This window comes from Hetaerina americana, unplaced genomic scaffold (genome assembly GCF_022747635.1).
Source record: "Hetaerina americana unplaced genomic scaffold, ioHetAmer1.1.p SCAF_11, whole genome shotgun sequence".
Taxonomy (NCBI): Eukaryota; Metazoa; Arthropoda; class Insecta; order Odonata; family Calopterygidae; genus Hetaerina; species Hetaerina americana.
In genome coordinates this window covers 5,944,284-5,967,324 of record NW_027286181.1, presented here as the reverse complement: position 1 = coordinate 5,967,324, position 23,041 = coordinate 5,944,284, and the positions used below count along the sequence as shown (strand labels likewise).

Here is a 23,041-nt window from a genome sequence, read left to right as displayed (position 1 = left end):
CTGTCACAAAGGTCAGGAGGGTGAATCTCACCTGGATGAGAATGCTGTTTTTCACCGAAAAATATTTTCATCTAACGTGGAGCTAACGGGTAGAATTGATCTCAACCGTCCGAGTACAGGAAAAACTTGCTCATTGCTGCTGCTCTACTAGACCAGTTCCATTGATCCCAACGAGTTCTCCGTCAGGCGCTGGACTTAAAATGCGGAGAAACTGGAGGAATAAGTAGTTTCGCTGCGCACTGCAGATGAAACCCGACGCACCCGGATACTTTCCCGCTGGAAAGATTTCGCGGCGAGGGGGAGGAAGGGTCATGAATGGGGAAACCCGTCCATGAGGAGTGGCTATCCATCCCGTTCCACTCCTTTGCGAAAGTGCAAGGGGAGGAGAAGTCGCGGGAGCACGTGAGTCATGACGAAAGTTTTGAACTCCCCTCCTCCAACCCCGCTCCATCGCCCACCAAGGAGAGCACGCTGCCGTTGATGGAATTAGGGTGGATGGTGCAAACACAAAGGGTGACATAACGACAACAGGCGGATATTTTTTCATGTCTTCCCGATCAAAAGGGGTAATTTTAAGGTACCGATACTTATCGAAGGCAGCAATTATCGCTGATATGACGATACGGTGATGTTATACAAGTACTATCCAGAAAGTAACTTACGTTTTGAAATAAAATATGAACCTAGTGACAAGACAAACTTTTATTATATTCATTTGAAAGGCACGTTTTTAAACTATTTTTCTATATAGTCACTATTTACACTGAGAAATATATCATAAAAATACACAAGCTTTTCAATTCTGTCTCTGCCGCCAGTCACAAGGCTAGGAGACATCTGTACTGCGATCTTCGTCGCTGATCATTGGTGCGGGCATTATTAAACTGAATGCACCACTGGACAAATATCAACACCGATAATGCCAATGATTTATTGGAAGAAAACGTTTAATGGCAACCTTCCATGTGATGACAATATAGATACTAGCCTTGGGCATTATGCACTATATTTTATTAATTTTTATTAATAAATAAAACGACCGAGAGATTTTGCCGATATTACTCGGAGTTGCCGATATTTGTTCATTACACCTGTGACTGTGCATAGATAAACGTAGCTAAAAAAATTATCGCCACGCCAATATATGGTAGTCATCTCGACTTTTCATTTGTATCGACGGTCGATATTGGAAAGTGAGTATCGCACAACCCTATGTGGAGGGAAGACGGAAGGGAGAGTGGCGGGCAGGGGTGGTGGGGGAAGAGCAGGCATGAAAGGGGGAAAGGAACGGAGCTGTGCTGAGGGTTTGGAAGCAAAGGGAAAGCCTCGAGTGGGGAGATATTGGGTCAGGACGTGTGTCTTGAAGAGGGAGGGGATAAATAGACGCGCGTTCCTGTGGAGTGGGTCCGTTTGGTGTTTATGAAGGATATATTGACGGGAACGTCGAGGGGAGTCAGTGGGAGGGGGAAGGAGGGTAAGAGTGGAGAGTGGACCCCTCCCACGCGAAGAAAAAAACCTCCTCCCGCCCCTCTCTCATCCCGCCCCTTTGTCCGTGATTCTCCCGCGAGCCACCTCGGAAGCGTGATTCGATTCGCTCCCTTGTCCGCGCGCCGTGAGGACCGTCCTGCCTCGCTCCTTTTCGGCTGCGTCTATCTTTTTGTGATCTCGTCCACCAAGAACCGACCAGCGTGTCCTTCCCTCCGCTGGTCCGGAAAATCGCTTCTATTCCGCCTCCCTCCAAGGTTTGGTGCTTCGGAGACCTCCCCGCTGCACACCGTACGGTTGGATCGAACCGGAGGCGTGCAGCTTGCGTTGGAAAGTCCACTCCCTTTGCAAGGTAAGCAGTGCCGTAAAACAATGTCCCCCCACTTAGCTCCTTCCCTCCCGAGTGAAATTAGTCCGAATGATTTCAAATCGCTTAGCATCTTCGGGCAGGATTTTGCGTTTCCACTTGGAGACATGGCAATCGCATTTGTTAAAAATGATCCAGCTTAACTATAAGAGGTCTGTTATAAAAACTTATCGAACTTTTTGAATAGCGCGCCCCCAGTTGCTTATTACTTGGAGGCGTTGGGTTCGCGGAAACTTCCCCAATAACCTCCTTCCACCACTTTGTTGATATCTTGTGTTGCTCATTGCTAATTTTGGTAGTAGTAGTAGTTTTTAGGGGAGGCGACCGACAGCTAAGGTCATTTGCGCCATAGGGGATGGACAGGAAAGGATGAAGGGTGGAGAGAAACCCGGCGTCGGCATTAGCCTACTCTTTACGAAAGGCGCCAAGGGGTCCGCAGCTTAACGTCCCATCCGACGGACGGCGTACTCACTCAAAGTGCCCTCCACAAAGCACCTCAAGTAGGGATCGAGATACCTCTGAAAAATATTCAACACCGCCGGGATTTGAACCCGCGCCCTCAGGGTGGGAAGCCAGTACGTTAGCCCCCGCACCATCTCGATCCCCTTTGCTAATTTTGCTGATTGATGTGAACTAATGTCCGTGGAATGCGGTGAAATATCAGATCCGCGGAAATGAGCTCTTTGAAGGAGCAACGTTTTTCTGTGAAATTCTGGGTGAAACTCAGCCAAATCCTTCACGGATTTTTTCGAGTTGATTACCAAGGCTGGAGGACACTATGAAACGTACAGCGTGTTATGGGTAGTTTACCCGGTACATAAAGGGACAGCAATCAGTGAAAGTCGACGGACGTTTCGTAAGACCATCAACGTCGACTGATGACCCCACCATCGAGGAAATGAACGATCTCGTTCGTGCAAATCGACGTTTAATTGTCAGGGAACTTGCTGAGGAGTGTGGCGTATGGATTGGTTTGTGCTATGAAATTTGAAGGGGGCCCTGGCCAACAATTTGCTATTGAAGTATTTTTTTTGCAATAATAAGATCGTAAAGTTTTGTAACAAACTTCGTTATACGTGGAACACCGTAACCAGGGCCCTGCAAGTGTCATAGAAATCGAACGAGATGAGTTTCGACGTCGTCTCACCGAGAAGACTTCGGTCGGCATAGACTCTAGAGGGTTTTGAGTTTTTTTTTTTAGTCCTTCGATGTGAACCAGAAGGAGCCTACTCGGGGGCTTTGGTCCCTAGTAGGCAAAACTGCACGGAGAGACTTATGCAATGTTTCAAGGGGCACCATAGCAATGCTCGGCCTTGGGCGCACCTCAAGAATACGGCTGGCTCCATCCTTAACAAGACGTCTTCAGTTGGAAAAAGACCACTTTTGGGATTCCAGAAAGTCAACAGCTATCGCCATTCAATCGTTTAGTATGACGTAATTTTTACGCCCTTCTGTGCCAACCTAACCTACGTTGTTGAGTAAGCACAATTCTATGTGGAATTTATTTAACGCGGGTGTATTTTGAAATTTTTTCAGGTTAAAATGGGGATAATTTATGTTCCACTACATTGACGTCATACGAATTTTCAATCTCATAACATATCATCTTTCTGCGATTTTGATTAAATATATAAAATTCATTAATTATCACAGCGTCTATTTGTTGATAAATTGCTTTGTTTTTACCAAGAACTGAGACTTTTGGTGTATGGAATTCACACAGGAAGGACAGGGATTGGCATGGAGCCATGCCCTTTCTCATTGTCCACCAAGATTTCTCACAACGTTCGTGAATCAATACATTTTTTAAATTTTAGACCGAATTGAAAAAAACACCTGAGACTTGAAGCCGGTGCCTTTAGGTCAGCATTTTAAATGGCAAGAGTGAAAAAATAGGTTTTAAGAAATAAAGGAATTTCGTACTCTTAGTAATGTCATGAATTAAATGAACGATATCAAATTAATCTCTGGTGGGAGGGTGGATACATTCGGTGGATACATTATAAATGACCATTTACGAATGAATCTTTTAATAACCAGGTCATCTTACTTGATAGCATTTAATCCATTCAAGAAACAATTTCATTTTTCACAATGATAATTTGAGCGAATCACATTCGCTACTATCCCAACCCTTTACGTCTGGTGTGTTATTTGAATCAGCAGCGGAATATTTCTACGACGGTTTTATGTAAATCAACGTTACTCCCACTTTGAGACTTGATAAGCACTCGTTTTATACATTCGTTCGTGATGTCGGCCTATAATTTCCAGTGAAATAGCTGCTTGACATCGCTTCTCTTGGATAGTCAATCCCGTTCAACTAACCTCAAATGTTAGTCATAACTTGCTTCGCCAGTTTTCATCGGCCAAGAAGTATAAATTACATCACGGGGGGTGTTATTGCGTAGGATTAGAAAGTACAATTTCAGCCGTAATATCAATTCAAAATTGCCATTTCACCTTTGCATAGATATATGTTTACCTTTGAGTTTTTCATGGGTAAATTTTTAGAGTTTGTCTTTCAATTTACTTGATGATTACTGTCTTTTTTTCTAATTTCAATCAAAATGTAGATTTATTTGAGATATGTGAGGAGATGGAGATAAAATTTTAAATGTATTGGCAGTAATTCTAGTTGATGTTAAGCGGTAAACTATTACCTTTTCAACAAGTCAAGCATATAAATGTTCTGCGGTTTTGATAAATAATTAGATGGAACATTTCTTTAATACGTTTACAGGGTGCAAATTCGTCAAAAAATTTGCATCACTTTCCCTCTAGAATATGAAAAACATATGTATTGTAACATTTTATCCTGTATTTACCTGAAGAATATTTACAGAAGAAATAATGAGTCACTAGGCTTGCTCTTTTATATCTATTAGCGTAAGATTTGTTTAAATAGCCTGATATGAACTGTGGTTTAATTATATAAGGATTACCAAAATTTTGTAAAAAAAAATTGAATACAAATACTGAACCTCTAATTGAATCACCTTTATTTATCTTTTGCAAAACTTGTAAACTTTTAGGTGATAAGACGGTCGAATTTAACGTTTATCGTTGAAGTAAGTCCTTTTATCCACCTATTCTTTTAGCAGAAATAAAAGTTTTAACTCCTTTATTTATTTCCACGACTATGCTATAGTCTTTCATATGCAAATCAACTCTACTTAGATCCAGGACGCCAAATTTTGATTTATAAAAATTATATATTTCGATAAATATTGCATGACTAATTGCAAAAGTGATACCTATGTTTAAGGATAGGTATCTCTAATAAAATTAGATTCACTATGAAAAAATTAAAAGAATTAAATCAGGAAAAAGAAGAGAATAGAATAAGTATATTATCACAGAATTTGAGATATCTTGATTTGACCCCGTAAATCATCACTTTTGCTTATGATGACATCTTTCCACTCTTTTGCGTATCAATTCAAAATGTGCATTATAGCGGAGCAAAATTTTCTATTCAACGTTTTGAAAGAATTTTTGAATTAAATGATTATCGTTGTAATCGTGTTTCATCCAAAGTAATATTATAAACAATGATAATTAAAGTTAAATGTTGCACTATTTTCGAGAATTTTTCTATCTATGATGGTAACCCCAGCAAAAATAATTAATGGGCATATACATATACATACATATCTTGGAAATAGAACCCTCTTCGGCGACAGACCAATATAAAAAAACACTGATATAGATTTTTTTTAATTGAAACACTAAGAAAGGACACTCCCATATAAACAGGGTCCGTACAGGAATTATCGGGGCTGGTTCCAAAAATCGAAATTTATTGCAGGAATCATTACAATTATTTAATAGTCTTCAAAACACATTCCCCCTCCTCCATTCCTCCTCCACACTTTGTTCGGCGCGTCTGCCACTCGTCAAAATCCCGCTGGAATTCGGTTTCCGGAATACTGTTGAGAACCTTTGTCGTCGCCACTTAAACCGCCTCGATGGAGTCAAAGCGATATCCTTTGAGCTCCTTTTGAGCTAACCTTTGAGGTAATAACACTTGAGAAAATCTTCATCTTCCTGGACCCGGAAAATTTCTTGCGAAATTTCCACCCGCGACAGTTTTTGTTCCTCGCTCAAGACTTTGGGCACCAGCTTCGCACACATTTTCCTCATCGCAAGATCCTCTGTTACAATGGTGTGGACTGTTCCGACTGAAAGGCTGGTCTCCTCACTGACAAGGGCGATGGTTAAACGCCTGTCAAAGTCCAAAACGTTTTTCACTTTGGCTACCTGAGCATCGGTTCGAGCCGTCGTCGGTCGATGAAGGTTTTCTTGGGATGAAGAGGGACTTGATGGAGAGAAGGTTACTGGATTGTGTTTTGTTAGGAGTCACAAAATATTCATTTGGTAGTTGTGCTCACCCAAAACTGGTGGGTCCATCCAAACAAATGGGTCACGGTTGTCCAGGGGGTAGAGCGTTGGACCACTGACCGGAGGGTCCCGGGTTCGATTCCCGGGCAAGTATCTAGGTACCTGCAGCTCCACCCAAGCTATGTGATTTTTCGGGTACCAGATCTTCCTGGGAAACTATAACCGGCAAAGAGAATAGAACTGGCCCCCCTACCCTAATGTGTGAATTCCACACGCCGTCGGGCTTAATACTGAGTGAACTCTACCATCACCTAACGAACCGACCTTCGGGTTGATTACTGTGTTCATGGTTTCTATACATCGCGCAACTGCCCACGCAAATTTGCGAAACTCATCCTACGAGTTTGTTCCCATAGAGATGGCGGTAGATGTTTAAAAAATATCACTTTTTCAGAAAGCATGTAATCTATAAAGCAAATGTTTCAAGTTTGAAGACGCTATGTTCTTTAGTATTTGTTTTGTAGCCATCAAAAGTGAACATTTTCAGTGAATTTGTCAAAATGGAGAATGTTGGTCATCGTTATGAGATACAATACTTTTATTTGAAAAGCCTCAGGCCAACCAATATAAAATCTGAACTGGATTCTACTCTGAATGAGTCTGCTCCTTCGTTTACAACAGTAAAATATTAGGTAGCAGAGTTTAAACGAGGCCGTGCGTGCTGTCAAGACGAGCATTGCATTGGTCGATCAAATGAGATGACGACTCCGGAAACGATGAAGAAAATCCGCAAAGTGATAATGGATGATCATCGAATGAAAGTACGCGAGCTAGCAGACACAGTAGGCATTTCAAAAAGGGTGGTATATCGCATATGAACTGAAAATTTGGACATGAGAGAACTGTGTGCAAGATATGTGCCGCGACACTCAAGTGAAACCAGTGTCCAGAAGAAGTTTCAATTGAGTGTTTAGCAAAGTTTCACAGCAACAAAGCAGAAATTTCACGCCGTTTCATAACCATGGATCCATTACGTTTCACTCGAGACAAAAGAACAATCATAACAACGGATTCAAAAATGAGACCCGGTTCCAAAGAAGGCGAAGGCTGTTTCATCTGCAGGCAAGGTCATGGCGTTGGTTTTCTGGGATGCGCGTGGGATAATTTTCATTGAGTATCTTGAAAAAGGTAAAACTATCAACGGCGAGTATCATGCAAACTTATTTCAACTTTTGAGCGAAAAAATCAAGCAAAAGCAACCGCATTTGGCTAAGAAGAAAGTGTTGTTTCATCAAGGGGATACACCAGCTCACAAAACTGTTATTGCAAGGACCAAAATTCATGAATTAAAGCTTGAATTGCTATGTCATGAACCCTATTCGCCAGATTTAACCCCCTCGGATTATTTTCTGCTCCCAAACTTGAAAAAATTGCTCGGCGGTCAAAGATTTTCCAGCCATGAAGCAGTGATGTCGGCAGTTAAGGGCTATTTTGAGGAGCAAGACAGTTCTTATTATAAAAAGGGCATCGAGCCTAGTTAACATCGCTGGGAAAAGTGTACAGAGCTGAAAAGAGATTATGTCGAAAAATAAATACTTTTTTTTCCAAAATGATTGTGTTTTCTTTGTGGGGTCGGGTATGTCTGGGACCACACTCGTATATGGTCGAAGTGTTATGTGGAACTCGAAAATCAGGACATTTCACATCGCTAACTATATTTATGGCAATATGTGATTTTCAGATAGAGGAACTCACGTTGCTACCTGGCTACTGATATTTACAGCTATGATGGAAGAGATGGAAGCATGAGTGCGTAAAATTCTAAGTAATTAACTTTCATCACCCTCTTATCGGATGAAGCTGTTGTGTCTAGCCAATAAATAATGTAATAATTATTAATATCAGTAGCCAGGTAGTAACGTAAGATATTCTATCTGGAAATCACATATTGCCATAAAAAATTGTTAGCGATATGACATTTCGTAATTTTCGTGATCCGCATAACACTTAGACCATATGGGATGAGTTTCGCAAAGTCGCGTAGATAATTGGGCTTTCACAGAACCAAAATGGATCTAAGGGTTTCCATTCCTGGAATATTTTTTCTGATATTTTCCGGAAATGAATTCTATCAAATGAAATGTATTTGTGGTATGAATATAACGTCCCTAAATTTTCATCTGCGAACGGAAACGAAAGTAGCGCTAACCCATAAGAACCACTCTTTTCTGGGCCTCATTGGCCATAATTCAAACAAATTATAATCGTCGGTACCGCAGTTCCAGAATCATAAAACGTGAGTAGATCCTACAGATGTTCTCATGCAATTGAGAAGATAATGCCTATTTAACCATAGTTACTTGCAGCTCGGCACGTTAACCTAAACTGATGGATACATTTTAATACAGATTATTCGCATAACAGAAGAGTTGCTAAAGAGCTTGGTGTCAGTTCGTTGAACTTCCAAAAAATATTCCCGAAGGCTTTCACAGAGCAATATAAATCAAATGGCCAGTTAACTTTTCAGATGATATTAATAATAGGAGCTAAAATTAAGAAAACTAATATGGGACCTTATTACACTATAGTAAAATTCAGGAGTTAATTGTATGCAATATCATTTTTTTTTAGGTTTGGCAGCGAAACCGTGGTTACCTACTTTGAAAGACTTTCGTGAGTTCATAAATCACGATTTTTAGTGCCCAGTTATTTTAATAGCAACAAAAAAAACGAAATTTTCAAAGTAAAGAATATTAAAAAAACGGATTATTTTAAAAGGCATTCTCAGCATTAATTATTTTACTAAAGGGAAAGAAATTATAAAGAAAGACGCATGGACTGTTTTGATGAAAGCAAAGGATTTTCTAAATGCAGACATTTTATCATGCAATGATTGAAGAAATTATTTAGAATGTATTTGGTAAATAGACATCATACTTCTTCCTTCAATTCAAATATTCTAATTGAAATCCTTATTACGAGGGTCATCCGGAAAGTAGTACCCGTTCGTGAAATAAAGACACAAAAGTAAATATTAACAAACATAAAAAATTTTATTTGAAAGAGGATACTTTAAACTACTTCTCAACATAATCTCCAAGCAAATTAAGGCATTTGTCATAACGTGTGACAAGTTTCTGTATTCCTGCTGCATAGTCCTTCGCCGCCAGCTCATTGAGATACGCGAGGGACCCATCTTGCACAAATTTTTGCATAATGCAGATGGTGTTTAACAATTTCATGAACAATTGTTCGAGAAACATTGGGAAAATGCTCACAGATGTCATCAATTGTGACGCGCCGATCGTTCCTCACGAATTCGTCAACTGAGCTCACCAGTTGGTCTGTAATGACAGACGGTCTCTCCGAACGCTCATCGTCGTGTGTGTTCCCCCTCCCCATGTTGAAGTTGCGACACCACCGCCGAACAGACGACTCGTCCATTACATTGTCTCCATACACCTCCTTTAATTGGCGATGAATATCACATGGGCGAACGTTTCTTGCATTGAGGAATTTAATCACTGCCCTCACTTCACAACTGGCGGCGTTCTCAATTTTTTTAAACATTGTAAACAATCACAGAAACAACACAGGCAATGCTAGCGTCACGCAACTTGGCTCAGAGAAGGCAGACAAGCCACTGAAGCTATCTGACCTCGTCCAGCGGCTACTCGCGTCGTCAGCACTTCATGCGGCACGAACGGGTACTACTTTCCGGATGACCCTCGTATATAGCCATACTAATTATGCAGCATTACTCGTGGGTATCGTAAAATGTTGATTATTACAAATAAATGATCGAGATAGGAATTTTATTTTTATTTTTTATTCTTAGCACATCTATAAATTGTCACCAATCAGATTCATGCATCCCTCCTGCTTTTTTTTGTCCTTTTGAAGGCTATCATTGTGGAAGTCAGCAGAATGCGGCAAATAAAAATTGCTCGAAAACGATGCCCCGACGCATTACAATCTCGTTTATATTAATAAAAAAAGAAATGTCTTGCTCTATCCTTAGATACCCTTGTATTTTGCGACAAATATCATTCATTCCTATTGAAATGGAACCACGGGGCACATGAAATACTACCAATACAAAAATCATGTAAATGTAACAAATGCATCACATTTAGTTTCCATTTATTTGATAATCAGAGATGGACACTTCCAAACAGTAAAACAGAGAAACCATGGTATATGTGGTACCAAAGAGTACCAATGTATTTGAGTACCAAAATGTCTAAAAATTATGGTGAAACAAAGAAGTATATATATATATATATATATATATATATATATATATATATATATATATATATATATATATATATACATATATATATTGATCGCATTATAGTCCTGACACATTAAATTTGATCGTTGCTTAAATTTCTTTCGCCACTGGTAATGTTCCTAAATTTAAATTTCATTTCTTCCGCCTATGGCGTCATCCAGTAAAAACCTTTCAGAGAATAATAATTGAAGCCATCGATTCTTTCAAAACTTCCCTTCGCAACCGTGGATTTTTTTCCTTTCGAATGACACGCATGTCTAACCCTGTGAAGTGAAAATATCGTGCGCCTGAGGTGGCTCTTTTCTCTACCGCACGCATTGTTGCCTTTTGAATAATGCTGTTCACGTGGTCCGACGAAAATCACCACCCTTCTGGCACTTTTTCCAGAATTCTTCGGTACGAGTGCTTGCGAACTGAATTTTAAATGCTGATCATTCTATCTACCATTCTTCTCCATTGTCTCATAGTCTCCATCACTAAGTGATATAGTCACGCCCCTTCAAATACAATTTCAACTTAGTTTTGCTTTTATCAAGACGGTTAATACACCCAAAGTCATTTTCGTCATCACCTCATAGCCTCGACAATTAAAAAGAATATGTATTGGTGGTACACTAACAACTAGATATTTTGTTTTCATGTCACCTTTTTTGATTAATGATAAATGAGATTATTTTTATACACATATTTGTCGTATAGTTATACGTACCTTGTAAAACAAAACGAACTTTGGAAATCTAAAACGTTGCGCTATGTAGGAAATAAAATATCAACAGAAGGTTTAGAATATAATACTCACCCCCCAAGGCTCAGGCTCAATTTATCAGGCTTATTTAATCAGGCTCAATATATGAATTATCATCTTCATTAAATGAAGAACACAATGTGTTCTTCCACTGTTCTTTATTTTGGCACTAATAGATTCAACGCGTAGGCATCATCATCAGGTACGAATTAGTGAAGTTGCGGTCCATTTATAAACCATTCATGTGAGAAACGGGTGGGTGAGAGAGGGGGAAGGAGAGAGGGAGGAAGGAGAAGGGGTTATGATCGGCGTTTATGGGTAGGTGGAGAGGGGTGTTAAGCGTCAGGAAAGGCGATATGTGGTTCAGAGGTGGGGGTTGTATGGTCTTTTCGTGAAGGAAAGGGATGTTTCCAGGATTAAGGAGAGGCATTCAAGCAATAAGTCGTTGATCAAATGTCCCTTTTTCAAGTTCTTTCTATTTTCCAGCTCTTCCCACTTGTCCATCCTCCTTCCTTTGTCCGTTTGGTGTATGAGTTCCGGGTTGAAATCGCTCCCATAGTTTTCTTCCCAAAGATGCTTGGCGTAGCGAGATTGCGCGAGGTCACATTTCCGAAAACAGATTTTCCCCACAAGAATGGTTTATCAATGGACCGCAACTTGATTAATTTGTACCCGATGATGACGTCTAAGCGTTGAAACTAGTAGTACCAAAGTAAATAGCAGTAGAAAAATACGTTGAGCTCTTCATTTAATAAATTTAAACTTTCACAAAGTTGAGCGGGAAACAATCGAATACAAATTACCATCTTCTTGAAAAATGAGTATAGACTTTTAAGATAGTATTTTATAAATGCAAATATCAGCATTTATAGGAATGGTCTTGTTTGAGTAGAAATTAAATATTCCTGGGGATTTAAATCCTGTCTTATGATTTTTTCAAAATCGTCGTTCCTCTCAGGGTTGCTATGGACGACCACTTAACTTTTTGAGCGATTATTATGAAACTCGCAATAATTACGCAGGTTATTAATTTCCAAATCTCAAAGCACAATATACGTACATGTATAGTACAAGCTCAAGTATAGTACCATATGTGCGCAAGTTTAGGCTTGTATAATAGGCTTGACTCATGTAGAAAATTTCTAGAATGCCACTCACTCCTTTCTCCACTTCCATGTACTCATTATTTGTCGGTTTGCATCTCTCCCTGAAAGAAATTAAGACGGCACTTGGCAGGATATACGAGGTCACCATCCATTAGAGAAAATGATAATTAATGAATAATGGCATTCGGAGAGTTCTTTCTATCGTCTGCTTTGCTTCTGCTGGTGTCATCGTGAATTTTGTGAGGAGAAAATGATTATTTATATAGATCAGTTTGACGGTAAAAGCGCTTTTACTTCCCACTGCAGCATCTTCTACCAGTTTCAGAAAATGCTAAAATCGTTTTTTATTCCTGTGTCAAGTTGAATTTAAATTAATTATATTTATTGAGAAATTTAAAACGCATATTCAATCTTATTGCTTCCATGGTTTTCAAATCTAGAATATATCTTAATATTGGGACACTTTCTTCTCGTTTGTAATGAATCTTTAAGTGACAGGTAGCTTTGCATACTGTTTCCCTCGGAAAGTTAGTTTTGCGTATGGTCCAAAACAAACGATTCATATTTGAAGTGTGCTCTAAGCAACTCGAAACAACATTTCTCGTTGATTATTTCCTTCAAATATTTCTGTTTTAACCACTTTAAGATCAACACGATCAACACTTCTACGTACTTGTAGATAAATAAACCAGCTCATGTTTCACCTGATCAATTCTTTTGGAAATAATTCCAGTTTGTAAAACGGTTATACGAGTAAGTAATTGAGGTATACTCTTAATTGTTAACGCAGAAAAAGATGACTTAGAAACAGGACGATTTTACTCACCATAATGCACTGAAGCATTTTACTTTTCATATCGGTTGTTAACATCTGAAACTGGAAAACTCGAATTTTATAATTGATGTGCGATTTTCCAGGCTTTCTGTCCATTTCCTTCAAGTAGGAAAGCCTTATTTGTTTATTTCATACCTTATTAATATATTTGCTGGTTATATCTATAACCTTAATTTATAGCTGATTAAATTCATACCATGTGAAATACTTTTGGTTCAATAATTGAATATAACTTATTTAGTTAAAATACATTTTTGTAATGCTTATAAAGCTATTTAAGTGATTTAGATATATCGTAAGGGTACACATTAATGGATGACGTACTCGTATCTCTTCAATAAAGCAGGCTAAATATTTACGATGACAAAAGCCCGCTATTGATATTGCGACGTGACTTTTTATCCCCTAACTGAAGCGCCGAAGCTAACTCGTATTATTTTGCGGAGTTACATGCAGTAAATGATTTCCGGAGCACGATTCACTTTAAACGGTGATGACATAACTCCAGTAAAGTCGTGATGCGGAAAGATTTCCGAAGTTTGATACTGAGTAGCACATTTTGTAACCATCTTAGTGTTGATCCTAAAAATCTTAAATTGTCAATGTGGGATTACGCATTCCTTTAGAAAACTTAACACTATTTTTTCATCGAAAAGATAGGCGTAATTCCAAACGTGAACTGAATGCAATTTGATTAGCACTTAGAGGAAAAGGAGATATTTATTAGAAATATCACACTTCAGTTAATGTTTACGGAAAAAAACTCAAATATATTATCTTTAATATTATTGAAAACTAATTTTTAGGTAACTGAACTTTTGCTGCTATATACTCTGTTCAATAATTTTCAGCAGCCATGCTTGTTCGTTTGTGAGTAGCTGTGCTGATGTCCTTGATCTGCTCACACAACATCCCTTTTAAGAAGAAATTGGTGACCGATTTGGTTTAGTATTTATATTTTTAGAAAAACTTGTGCTCAATGAGTAACATAGCGATAGATGTGATCGTTATCGTGCTATATTTTACCAAGTGGAATTAAGTACTGACATAGCGATTAATATGGTTGAAAAAAACGTGATATTATTTCAAGGAGTAGAAAAAAAGGGAAAATAAGTACATTTAATGATAGGCGTGTCAATATAGATTAATTTTACGAAATCATATTTTAAAATATCAACAATAAGATGCATCCACGTTCTCATATCGAAAGCCCTAAAGTTTTTTCATTATGTCATCTATACAGTGTTAGTCCCAAAGATAAGTAGAATTAATCCGGGAACTAATTATTTCTGATCAAAACAAAAATTATTATAACTCGTTCAAAGACACCCTTGTGCCGACACACTGATACCAGTGCATCTACCATCGTCTTCCTTGAAGGCGACGATGGGAACCTTGTTCAAATTCCTCATCACGGTCATTTTGTCGTATTCCAATTCACAATGTCTCTTCAGTCTATTACTCTACGTTTATGCACAAGCAACGAACAGAATATTACTAGTAGAGATAAAAGCAGAACCGACGAACTTGGTCATTGTTCAGAAATAAATGCCACCGAGCAAACATAAGGAGGAAGAAGTCGATTGGATATGCGATCAGTTTGAGGATATAATTGCGTGTTTTCTCGCAGGAAAACATTTGATAGTGACAGCGTATTGGAATGCGACGGTAGACGAAGAAAGAGATGGTGATTAGGTGGGAGACTACGGTTTAAGCACGAGAAATAATCACGGGGAGAAAGCATTTAAGTACTGTAAGATACAGGGGTAGTTAATACCAACACTTAGCTTAGAAATCACAAAAGGCGTAGGTATACATAAAAATGCCAAGTGACTCAGAAAGATTCCAGTAAAATTATATTATGGTTAGGCACAAATTTAGGAACAGTGTGATCAATTTGTGCAGCTTCCCAGGAGCCGATACGGACTGTGACCACAATTCAGTTGTTAAGAAGTGTAGCGTCCGTATCAAAAAGAATGGGTATGGGCGGCGAGTTAGGAAATGGAATGTTCGGGTAGCAGAATTATTAACTGGACTAACAAGAAATAAGTATCAGCAGGTTGTAGAGAAAATTAAGGATGAGGATAAAAAGCTGAGTACTACTTAAGAAAATGAGAATACATCAAAAAAGATGCATCAAAAGCCTTAAAAGAAACTATAGGAACCGTTTATGAGAAAATGACAAGAAAATCATGAATGAGATGATAAGAAAGATTAATGAGAAAAGAAAAAGGAAGAATGTAAACACAGAGTTAGACAGAAGGAAGTACAAAGAGTTACATAATATTTTGAGGCTGGTAACAAAAAACGGAAAAGAAGCATGGCTGAAGACGCAGTGCGAGGATATGGAAAGTTTGTAAAGAAAGGGTGCAATTTGGGCGCCGTAAAGGAAAGGTTAAAATAATATAACTGAAGGTAAACAGGGAAAATCTATGTTAAAAGTTAGAGATAAGTTGGGTAAGACAACAGGTGAACCAGAAAAGATTCAAGAGAGATGGAAGGAATATATTGAAGAGCTGTACCGTGGGGGTATTCAACATTCCTACGGAACTACTATATGATTAAGGAAAATGTGGGAGGAAGAGTTTATATGGACCGATTCGTAGCGTCTATGAGGGAGGAATCTGGCCGGAACACTTTAATAGATAATTGTTCGTTCTTTTTCCGAAATAGATAAAAGCTACATCATGTGAGTATTACAGAACAATAATTTTGATTTCCCACTTGGCTAAATTTCTCAGGATCATCTTCAAAAGGATGGAGATCAAGGCAAATAATTACTTAGGGGATAATTAGTTGGGAATTGGGATGGGGTGAGTCTGGTCTGAGATGCCACTGTAATAATGAGATCACTAATCGAGCGGAATAAAGAATACTATCAGGAAATAATTGCCTGTTTTGTAGATTTCGAAAAGGCGTTAGAAGTGCATTAGAATAAAGTGCATTGAGAAAAAATCTTCAGTATATTGCAGGAAATGGGAATGGGAAAACTAGAGATAGGCATGGAAGTCGGCGGAGAATTTGTCAAATCAGTTATGTTTGCTGATGGCCAAGCTCTACTTTCTCAGTCAGTCAAGGGGTTGCAAGATTTGCTGGGTGAATTTGAAATTTAGTGCGATAGATATGGTATGAGAATAAATATAAATAAAACAAATATTATGCAATTTTCCAGAAAGACAAAGGTGTATAGAGCTTAATATTAAGGAGTAGGAGTAACAGTTCACGCATCTCGGAAGTGTGTGGACCGAAATGTCAAAGTACTATGGAGAAGGATGGCCCTAGGCAAAGAGGCTTTCACACGAAGGAGGGTGTTGATGACAGGGACGTTGAGTAAGGGTGTTAGGAAAAAACTAGTTAAGACTTTGACATGGAGCATATTTATTTAATTTGCGGAAACATGGTCACTGAAGCAGGAGGATAGGCATAGATTCAAGGATTTCGAAATGCGCGTGTGGGCAAGGATGGAGAAGTTAAAATGGAACGAAAGGAAAACAAATAAAGAATTGATGGGTATGGTGAGTGAGGACAGGGTATTGTTGGGTGAAAGATTATGGAGGTGGGAAAATTGGATGAAAGGTGTATTGATTGGCACTGGGAAGTTGAAGACTGTAATAGAGGGGAGAATGTTAGGCAAACGAGGAAAGGGGAGGAAAAGTATAGGGATTTTTGACGGGATGAAGGGAGGAAGGAAGTATCCAGAGATGAAGAGGGACTTGTTATAGGGTAGGACGCTGGATTGTTTTCTGTTAGGTGAAACAACATATTCACTTGGTAGTTGTGTCTATTGGAAACCTTCCTTACCATTTGATTACTTCAAAAAAATATAAATATATGTATATTTATACTAAATATATAAAGTAAAATATAAGTGACTATCAATCTAAACTGAAGTTATTTTCGATGACCGAAGTCACACAATTTAGGTTTTGGCTCAGGAAGGGCTGAATTACGTCACGGTCGCATGACTATTGCGCTGTGCTCATTTGCAGAATATAGCGATTGCCATCTCTGTGAGTGTAGCTGGTTTCAAGAGGACTTTCCTTCATTTAGAAATAAAAACAGGGAGCTTATTTTTAATTCTCACCCATGCACTTCTTAACTACCTCATTGGTGAGTTTCAAGTTTTCAGAGTTGTACTGTGTACCGTAGAACTGTGAATAGCGGGTTGTAGTTCCATCAGTGACGGGTATTTCATCTCCTTGGTATATGACAAAGATAGAAACTACCATGAGTGGCTCGCTTCCATTCATGAGCAAACTATTTTTACTCTCACAGCAGGTTTTGTATGTACGCAAAAATAAGACAGTTTTCTTCACGAACACGAACTCAATAATATTCTATTAAATATTAAAAACAGACGGTTTCTTCGCCGTGGAAATCTTTAAAATTAGTAAAATAGGCTGCGTTACACCTTGATGTTTTCACATACCAGATGAGTTTTAAATCATTCGATATGCAGTGTATCAAATTAATCTACATGTCCATTTTTGTTTTGTAATAATTTAAATAAAATTAATTATGAATCGAAAAACAACCAAGTATAGAAAAATTTCAAAGCAGAGTCAATAATCAAATGCCTAATTTTAAATAAATTGAAATGGGTAATTTGTAAAATATAACGTATTTTATTTTAAATTGAAGTGATTCTCACACCATTTAATGCGTTTTTGAGAGGGTTAAGAATCCTTCGGACATAAGTTGGCTTATTGTTTTGCAAAACAAGTAAAATTTTTGGAAATTTTAGTAAAGCCTTGGAGATTCATTCCCAGTTAACTCCAGTCTCTTGGCTCCAGAGAGCCTTGCAAAATTCCGACAAGGGATTCATGCCAATGTACGGACCACTGATAAAATCAAGAAAACCATGCTGAGCATCAAAACTGTAGTTAAAAGAAGGAGTACTTTTATAATATACTCGCAAGAATTTAATAATTGCGTTTACATACATTGAAAGTCTTGTAAAATATTTACCATTTGTCATAGGCTAATGACTCTATTTTAAGACGAAGCAATAACTGCGTCCTTTTTTGCGTCCTCTGAAACTTTTCTCAGTAACCCACAACGAAGATGATACACTTCTTGGGAATCATTTTTTCACAGTAAGTAACGGGAGTGCAATTTACTTATTTTGAACAGGATGAATAGGGAAATTTTACTTGCTAAGAATTAGAGGCATGTGGCTGCACTGACAATTGAATTGGCATGTACCTAACAATTGCTATTAAAAAGTTTATTTAAGTCGTACTCATCAACTTTAATTGTAATTTTGCCGGTCATTTTATCTCTACGCCATATAAATATTGGAATTATTACAACTCTTATATGAGTGTATGTGTCCGGGCGCGATTTTCCAGGTCAAAACGTTCTCCTTTGGCATTATCAGATAGATAAGCATTATTGAAATGTAATTAAATAATTGACTTTGTAATTCCACACACTTTATTAAGTATTAAATGATAAGTATTAAATGTTGATAAGTATCTTTGTAAGTAACTTAAAGTAGTTGATAAGTAACTTTGATAAGTATTAAATGTTGACTGGAATGGCAATACTAATATTGATAATTAAGAAATTCTTACTAATTAATGAAATATTTTGGCAAGGTATTTTTGTAATCATTTAAAATGCATATCAAGCTTGTCAATAGGGATAAACAAGCAGGATGGATATATTAATTATTTCACCTTGCAAACTGTGGCGCTTGCAAAGGTGGGAAATGAGATAAGTCAGTCATTCTAACTTTTAAAATATTCCTATGCATGAATCCGCATTTACCACTATGAACCATATGTAAGCCACCAACTCTGAATGGCCCAAAAGAAACTGGGAGCTTTTTTGAGTCCGCGAAATTTGAAGTTAAACGCTTTAGAAAATAAGTTGTGTGATTTAGCTGTTCTCTCGGAGTAATCAAAAGCCTGTCCGCTCCCTTCGGGTCAAGGTAACACCGCGGATTAGTAGCCCCGCAGCCGACGCACCGTGGCGATGACCGCCGCCCCTTTCATTCTTTCCCTGTCTCGAGAGCCGGAATTGTACGCAGCCTGAATCTAGGTCTACCCACCGTTTTCTTACCGAGCGTTGAAGTCTCCGAACTCGGTCCGCGCGACCCACTTTCACTTTCTACCTTTCGGCAGCCAGAGTTACCGACTCCTCTTCTCCCTACCCCTTCTTCTCTGTCCCCTTCCTCTCCATCTCAATTTCTCTTCACCACACAGTATTCTCACCCCTGCCTACTGATGTCACTTCGACCGACCTTTGTGTTAGGGGTTTATTTTTTGCCGATTCCTTTTCTTTGGGCAATAGAAGGTGAGTTACCTGCAAAGAATCCCCCGTGTCATTGAGATTTCATTGACCCCAAAAAAAGGCGCAGTTATACACAGTCTATGTTATTATTTTGAGATTTGCTCTCACTTTTGTAACGCAAGCAGTTTCGTCATTATGAGCACAAAAACATCGTTTATTTTGAAACACGTATAGCTTTTAAACTAGTTTGGATGGCCATAAATAATACTTCATGGAGATCAAATATCTCTAAAGAGATAAGTTAGCTTCAACGGATACGAGGTGACTGCATAGTTACAGCAGCTCATTGGTATTATTTTTGACTGTTTGAGCTTCCCTTCTTGGCATTGGTCACGAATATAATATCATTGATATATTTGGTAACTGACGGTTTATTTCCTTCATTAAATATCTTTTAAATATATTTTTCTTGATGACACAATATAATTTAACATTTCATTGGGTGATTAGAGGGAATTTAGCTGGATTATGTGCCTTAATCTTAAATTATAAAATAATATTAAAGATGAATTTGGGTAGAAATGTAAAAGTAGAGAAGCTTAAATATTGATTATTACCCATAGATTTTTTATGAAATAATATGAGACTAAGTCTCAAATTTTGCAAATTCCTAGTCATAGATTTATATTCTTTAATAATTTAGCATACAATTTTTTATCAAATATGTATACCTGTCCATACGTGTTCTACGTACATGGTTCTAAATTAAACTTTATTATATTGAATACTTGCATAAACATTTTCGAAACTCTAACTGCAGCTAATTTCACATTTTTGAGCAGGTTTATGTTACAACCTAAGTTTTTCATTTATACATTTGAATATGTTAATTTATATGTGCAAATATATTAGATAAATCTGTCTGACCCTTCGAGAGAAACATTCAGTCTCTTCTATCAACTATATATGCCTATAAATTTATAAAGAGTATACTATAAACTATAAACAGTATTAAATCTAAATTACATTAATACAGGTAGTCCTTTCAACTGAAGCTGATTGTGAAACTTTATAAAGCGTGGAAGGGATATTAAATTTGGAAAAAAAATTTCTCACCACTGATTACTTTATAAAAATAAACTAAAACTATATATTATATAAAATCCAAAACTATAATAATCCTTTCCACAGTGTAAAACCCTAGGGGTAAATTTAATTACAATGGGCCCGCGTAGAGATTTTCTGATTAATCAAACTTTGTGGATCTGGACCCATTGCCTTGATGCGTGAATTTCACGCTTTGCGCTCTTCGGACTGAGTTCTACACTCACCTTTAAAAATGAAAACCAGTTTAACTTAAAAGTTTTTAATATAGTCTTAAGAATTAGGTTAGTCGCGTGAGAGCTGGCTGGATCAATACGTTCATTTGTAAAAGCAAAATGTCTTGAAGTCGAGGTAACGGGTTCCTCTCGCCCAACTCAGATACACCATTGCCTTCCCACTAGGTTTATGCTGTCGTTCTCAATCCACAGTGTCGCCTTCATTTGAGTCGCATCGCGCCTAACACAGCCATGGAAGGCGCTTTACTGCTGCTTCTCATTCTTCTGACAGCGAACGCCCAGGATGCGCCACCATTGAGTAAGTCCATGTACTATATTTACATATTGACATTATGTGCGTTCACATTTATAATTATGTTCCTATAAAACTTATAAAAATACTTTCTTTGATGCTCACTATTATCAAGCAATAAATTAGAAAAAATTGGAAAATATTTTGTTTAATTATTACGAGGGTCATCCGGAAAGTAGTACCCGTTCGTGAAATAAAGACACAAAAGTAAATATTAACAAACATAAAAAATTTTATTTGAAAGAGGATACTTTAAACTACTTCTCAACATAATCTCCAAGCAAATTAAGGCATTTGTCATAACGTGTGACAAGTTTCTGTATTCCTGCTGCATAGTCCTTCGCCGCCAGCTCATTGAGATACAGGGTCACTCCTTCTTTAAATTTTTGCATAATGCAGATGGTGTTTAACAATTTCATGAACAATTGTTCGAGAAACATTGGGAAAATGCTCACAGATGTCATCAATTGTGACGCGCCGATCGTTCCTCACGAATTCGTCAACTGAGCTCACCAGTTGGTCTGTAATGACAGACGGTCTCCCCGAACGCTCATCGTCGTGTGTGTTCCCCCTCCCCATGTTGAAGTTGCGACACCACCGCCGAACAGACGACTCGTCCATTACATTGTCTCCATACACCTCCTTTAATTGGCGATGAATATCACATGGGCGAACGTTTCTTGCATTGAGGAATTTAATCACTGCCCTCACTTCACAACTGGCGGCGTTCTCAATTTTTTTAAACATTGTAAACAATCACAGAAACAACACAGGCAATGCTAGCGTCACGCAACTTGGCTCAGAGAAGGCAGACAAGCCACTGAAGCTATCTGACCTCGTCCAGTGGCTACTCGCGTCGTCAGCACTTCATGCGGCACGAACGGGTACTACTTTCCGGATGACCCTCGTATTTATGTAGTGATTTGTTAAAATAATGACCGTGCTGCTTCGTTGCAAGTTATATGTTCAGAAAATGATAACCAAGGTGAATCCAAGCATGTAGAATCTAACGTCTCTCTTCTAATAGGTCCGAATTCCGCTCAGATTGCAAGTAGAAGTTTCGTCATTCATTTATGATGAATACATTTCTAGTGTAAACCTTTTCCAAACCTCCTCATACCAAAACAATTTTTTATATGGAGCAACAAAACATTTTACGAGGTGCGATTTTCCATAAATACACTGGCCACAGCCAAAGGCTAAAGTGGTTGAAGTAGAATGGACGTAAGGAGAAGAATGGAACTGGGCAAAGAGGCTTTCACAAGGAGGGAATTGATGATAGGGACGTATAGTCAGGATGTTAAGAAAAGATTCGTCAAAACTTTGCTATGGAGCGTAGTTATGTACAACGCGGAAACATGATCACTGAAGCAGGATGATAGGCATAGATTGGAAGCTTTTGAAATGTGGGTATAGAGCAGGATGGAGGAAGTGGAATGGACCGAAAGGGAAACAAACGAGGAAGTAAATTGAGTAGCTTCAGGCGTGATGTGGTGGAAGTCGAACATAATGAATAACTGATTGAAGCACTTTTCCACCTATAAATTTTTTTATTTTACGACCGGGTTTCGATGTATTACATCTGATGATGATGTAATACATCGAAACCCGGTCGTAAAATAAAAAAAAATATCAAGTGGAAAATTGCTTCAATCAGTTATTCATTATGTTCAAACGAGGAAGTGCTGGGTATGGTGGAGGAGGAGAGGAGATTGTTGGGAGAAAATTGTAGGAGGCAGGAAAAATGGATGAACAGCGAATTGATCCGCAGTGGGATATTGAAGACTGTAATAGAGGGTATAATTTTGGGCAAATGAGGAAGCGGCAGGAATAGACAGGGACTTTGGATGGACTAAAGGAGTAGGAAGAGTACGGAGATGAGGAATGACCTGTTGTGGAGTATGATGTTGGGTTGTATTTTGTTAAGAGAAACAAATTTTTCTTTGGTGTATGTGTCCATCCAATACCTACCCTAACCGGTAGGTTACCGCAT

At 38.2% G+C, this 23,041-nt stretch overlaps 1 protein-coding gene across 1 annotated transcript in view; it reads left to right on the top strand.

The window, feature by feature from the left end:
• The first annotated feature begins 1,578 nt into the window (after window positions 1-1,578).
• The window catches only part of Jhbp16 (Juvenile hormone binding protein 16), a 45,807-nt gene continuing 24,344 nt past the window's right edge, over window positions 1,579-23,041 (top strand). Inside the window, exons 1-2 of the mRNA XM_071599202.1 lie at window positions 1,579-1,837; window positions 20,949-21,054. Coding sequence (XP_071455303.1) covers window positions 20,988-21,054 — 67 coding nt within the window. The 5' untranslated portion in view covers window positions 1,579-1,837; window positions 20,949-20,987. The remainder of the gene's footprint in view (window positions 1,838-20,948; window positions 21,055-23,041) is intronic.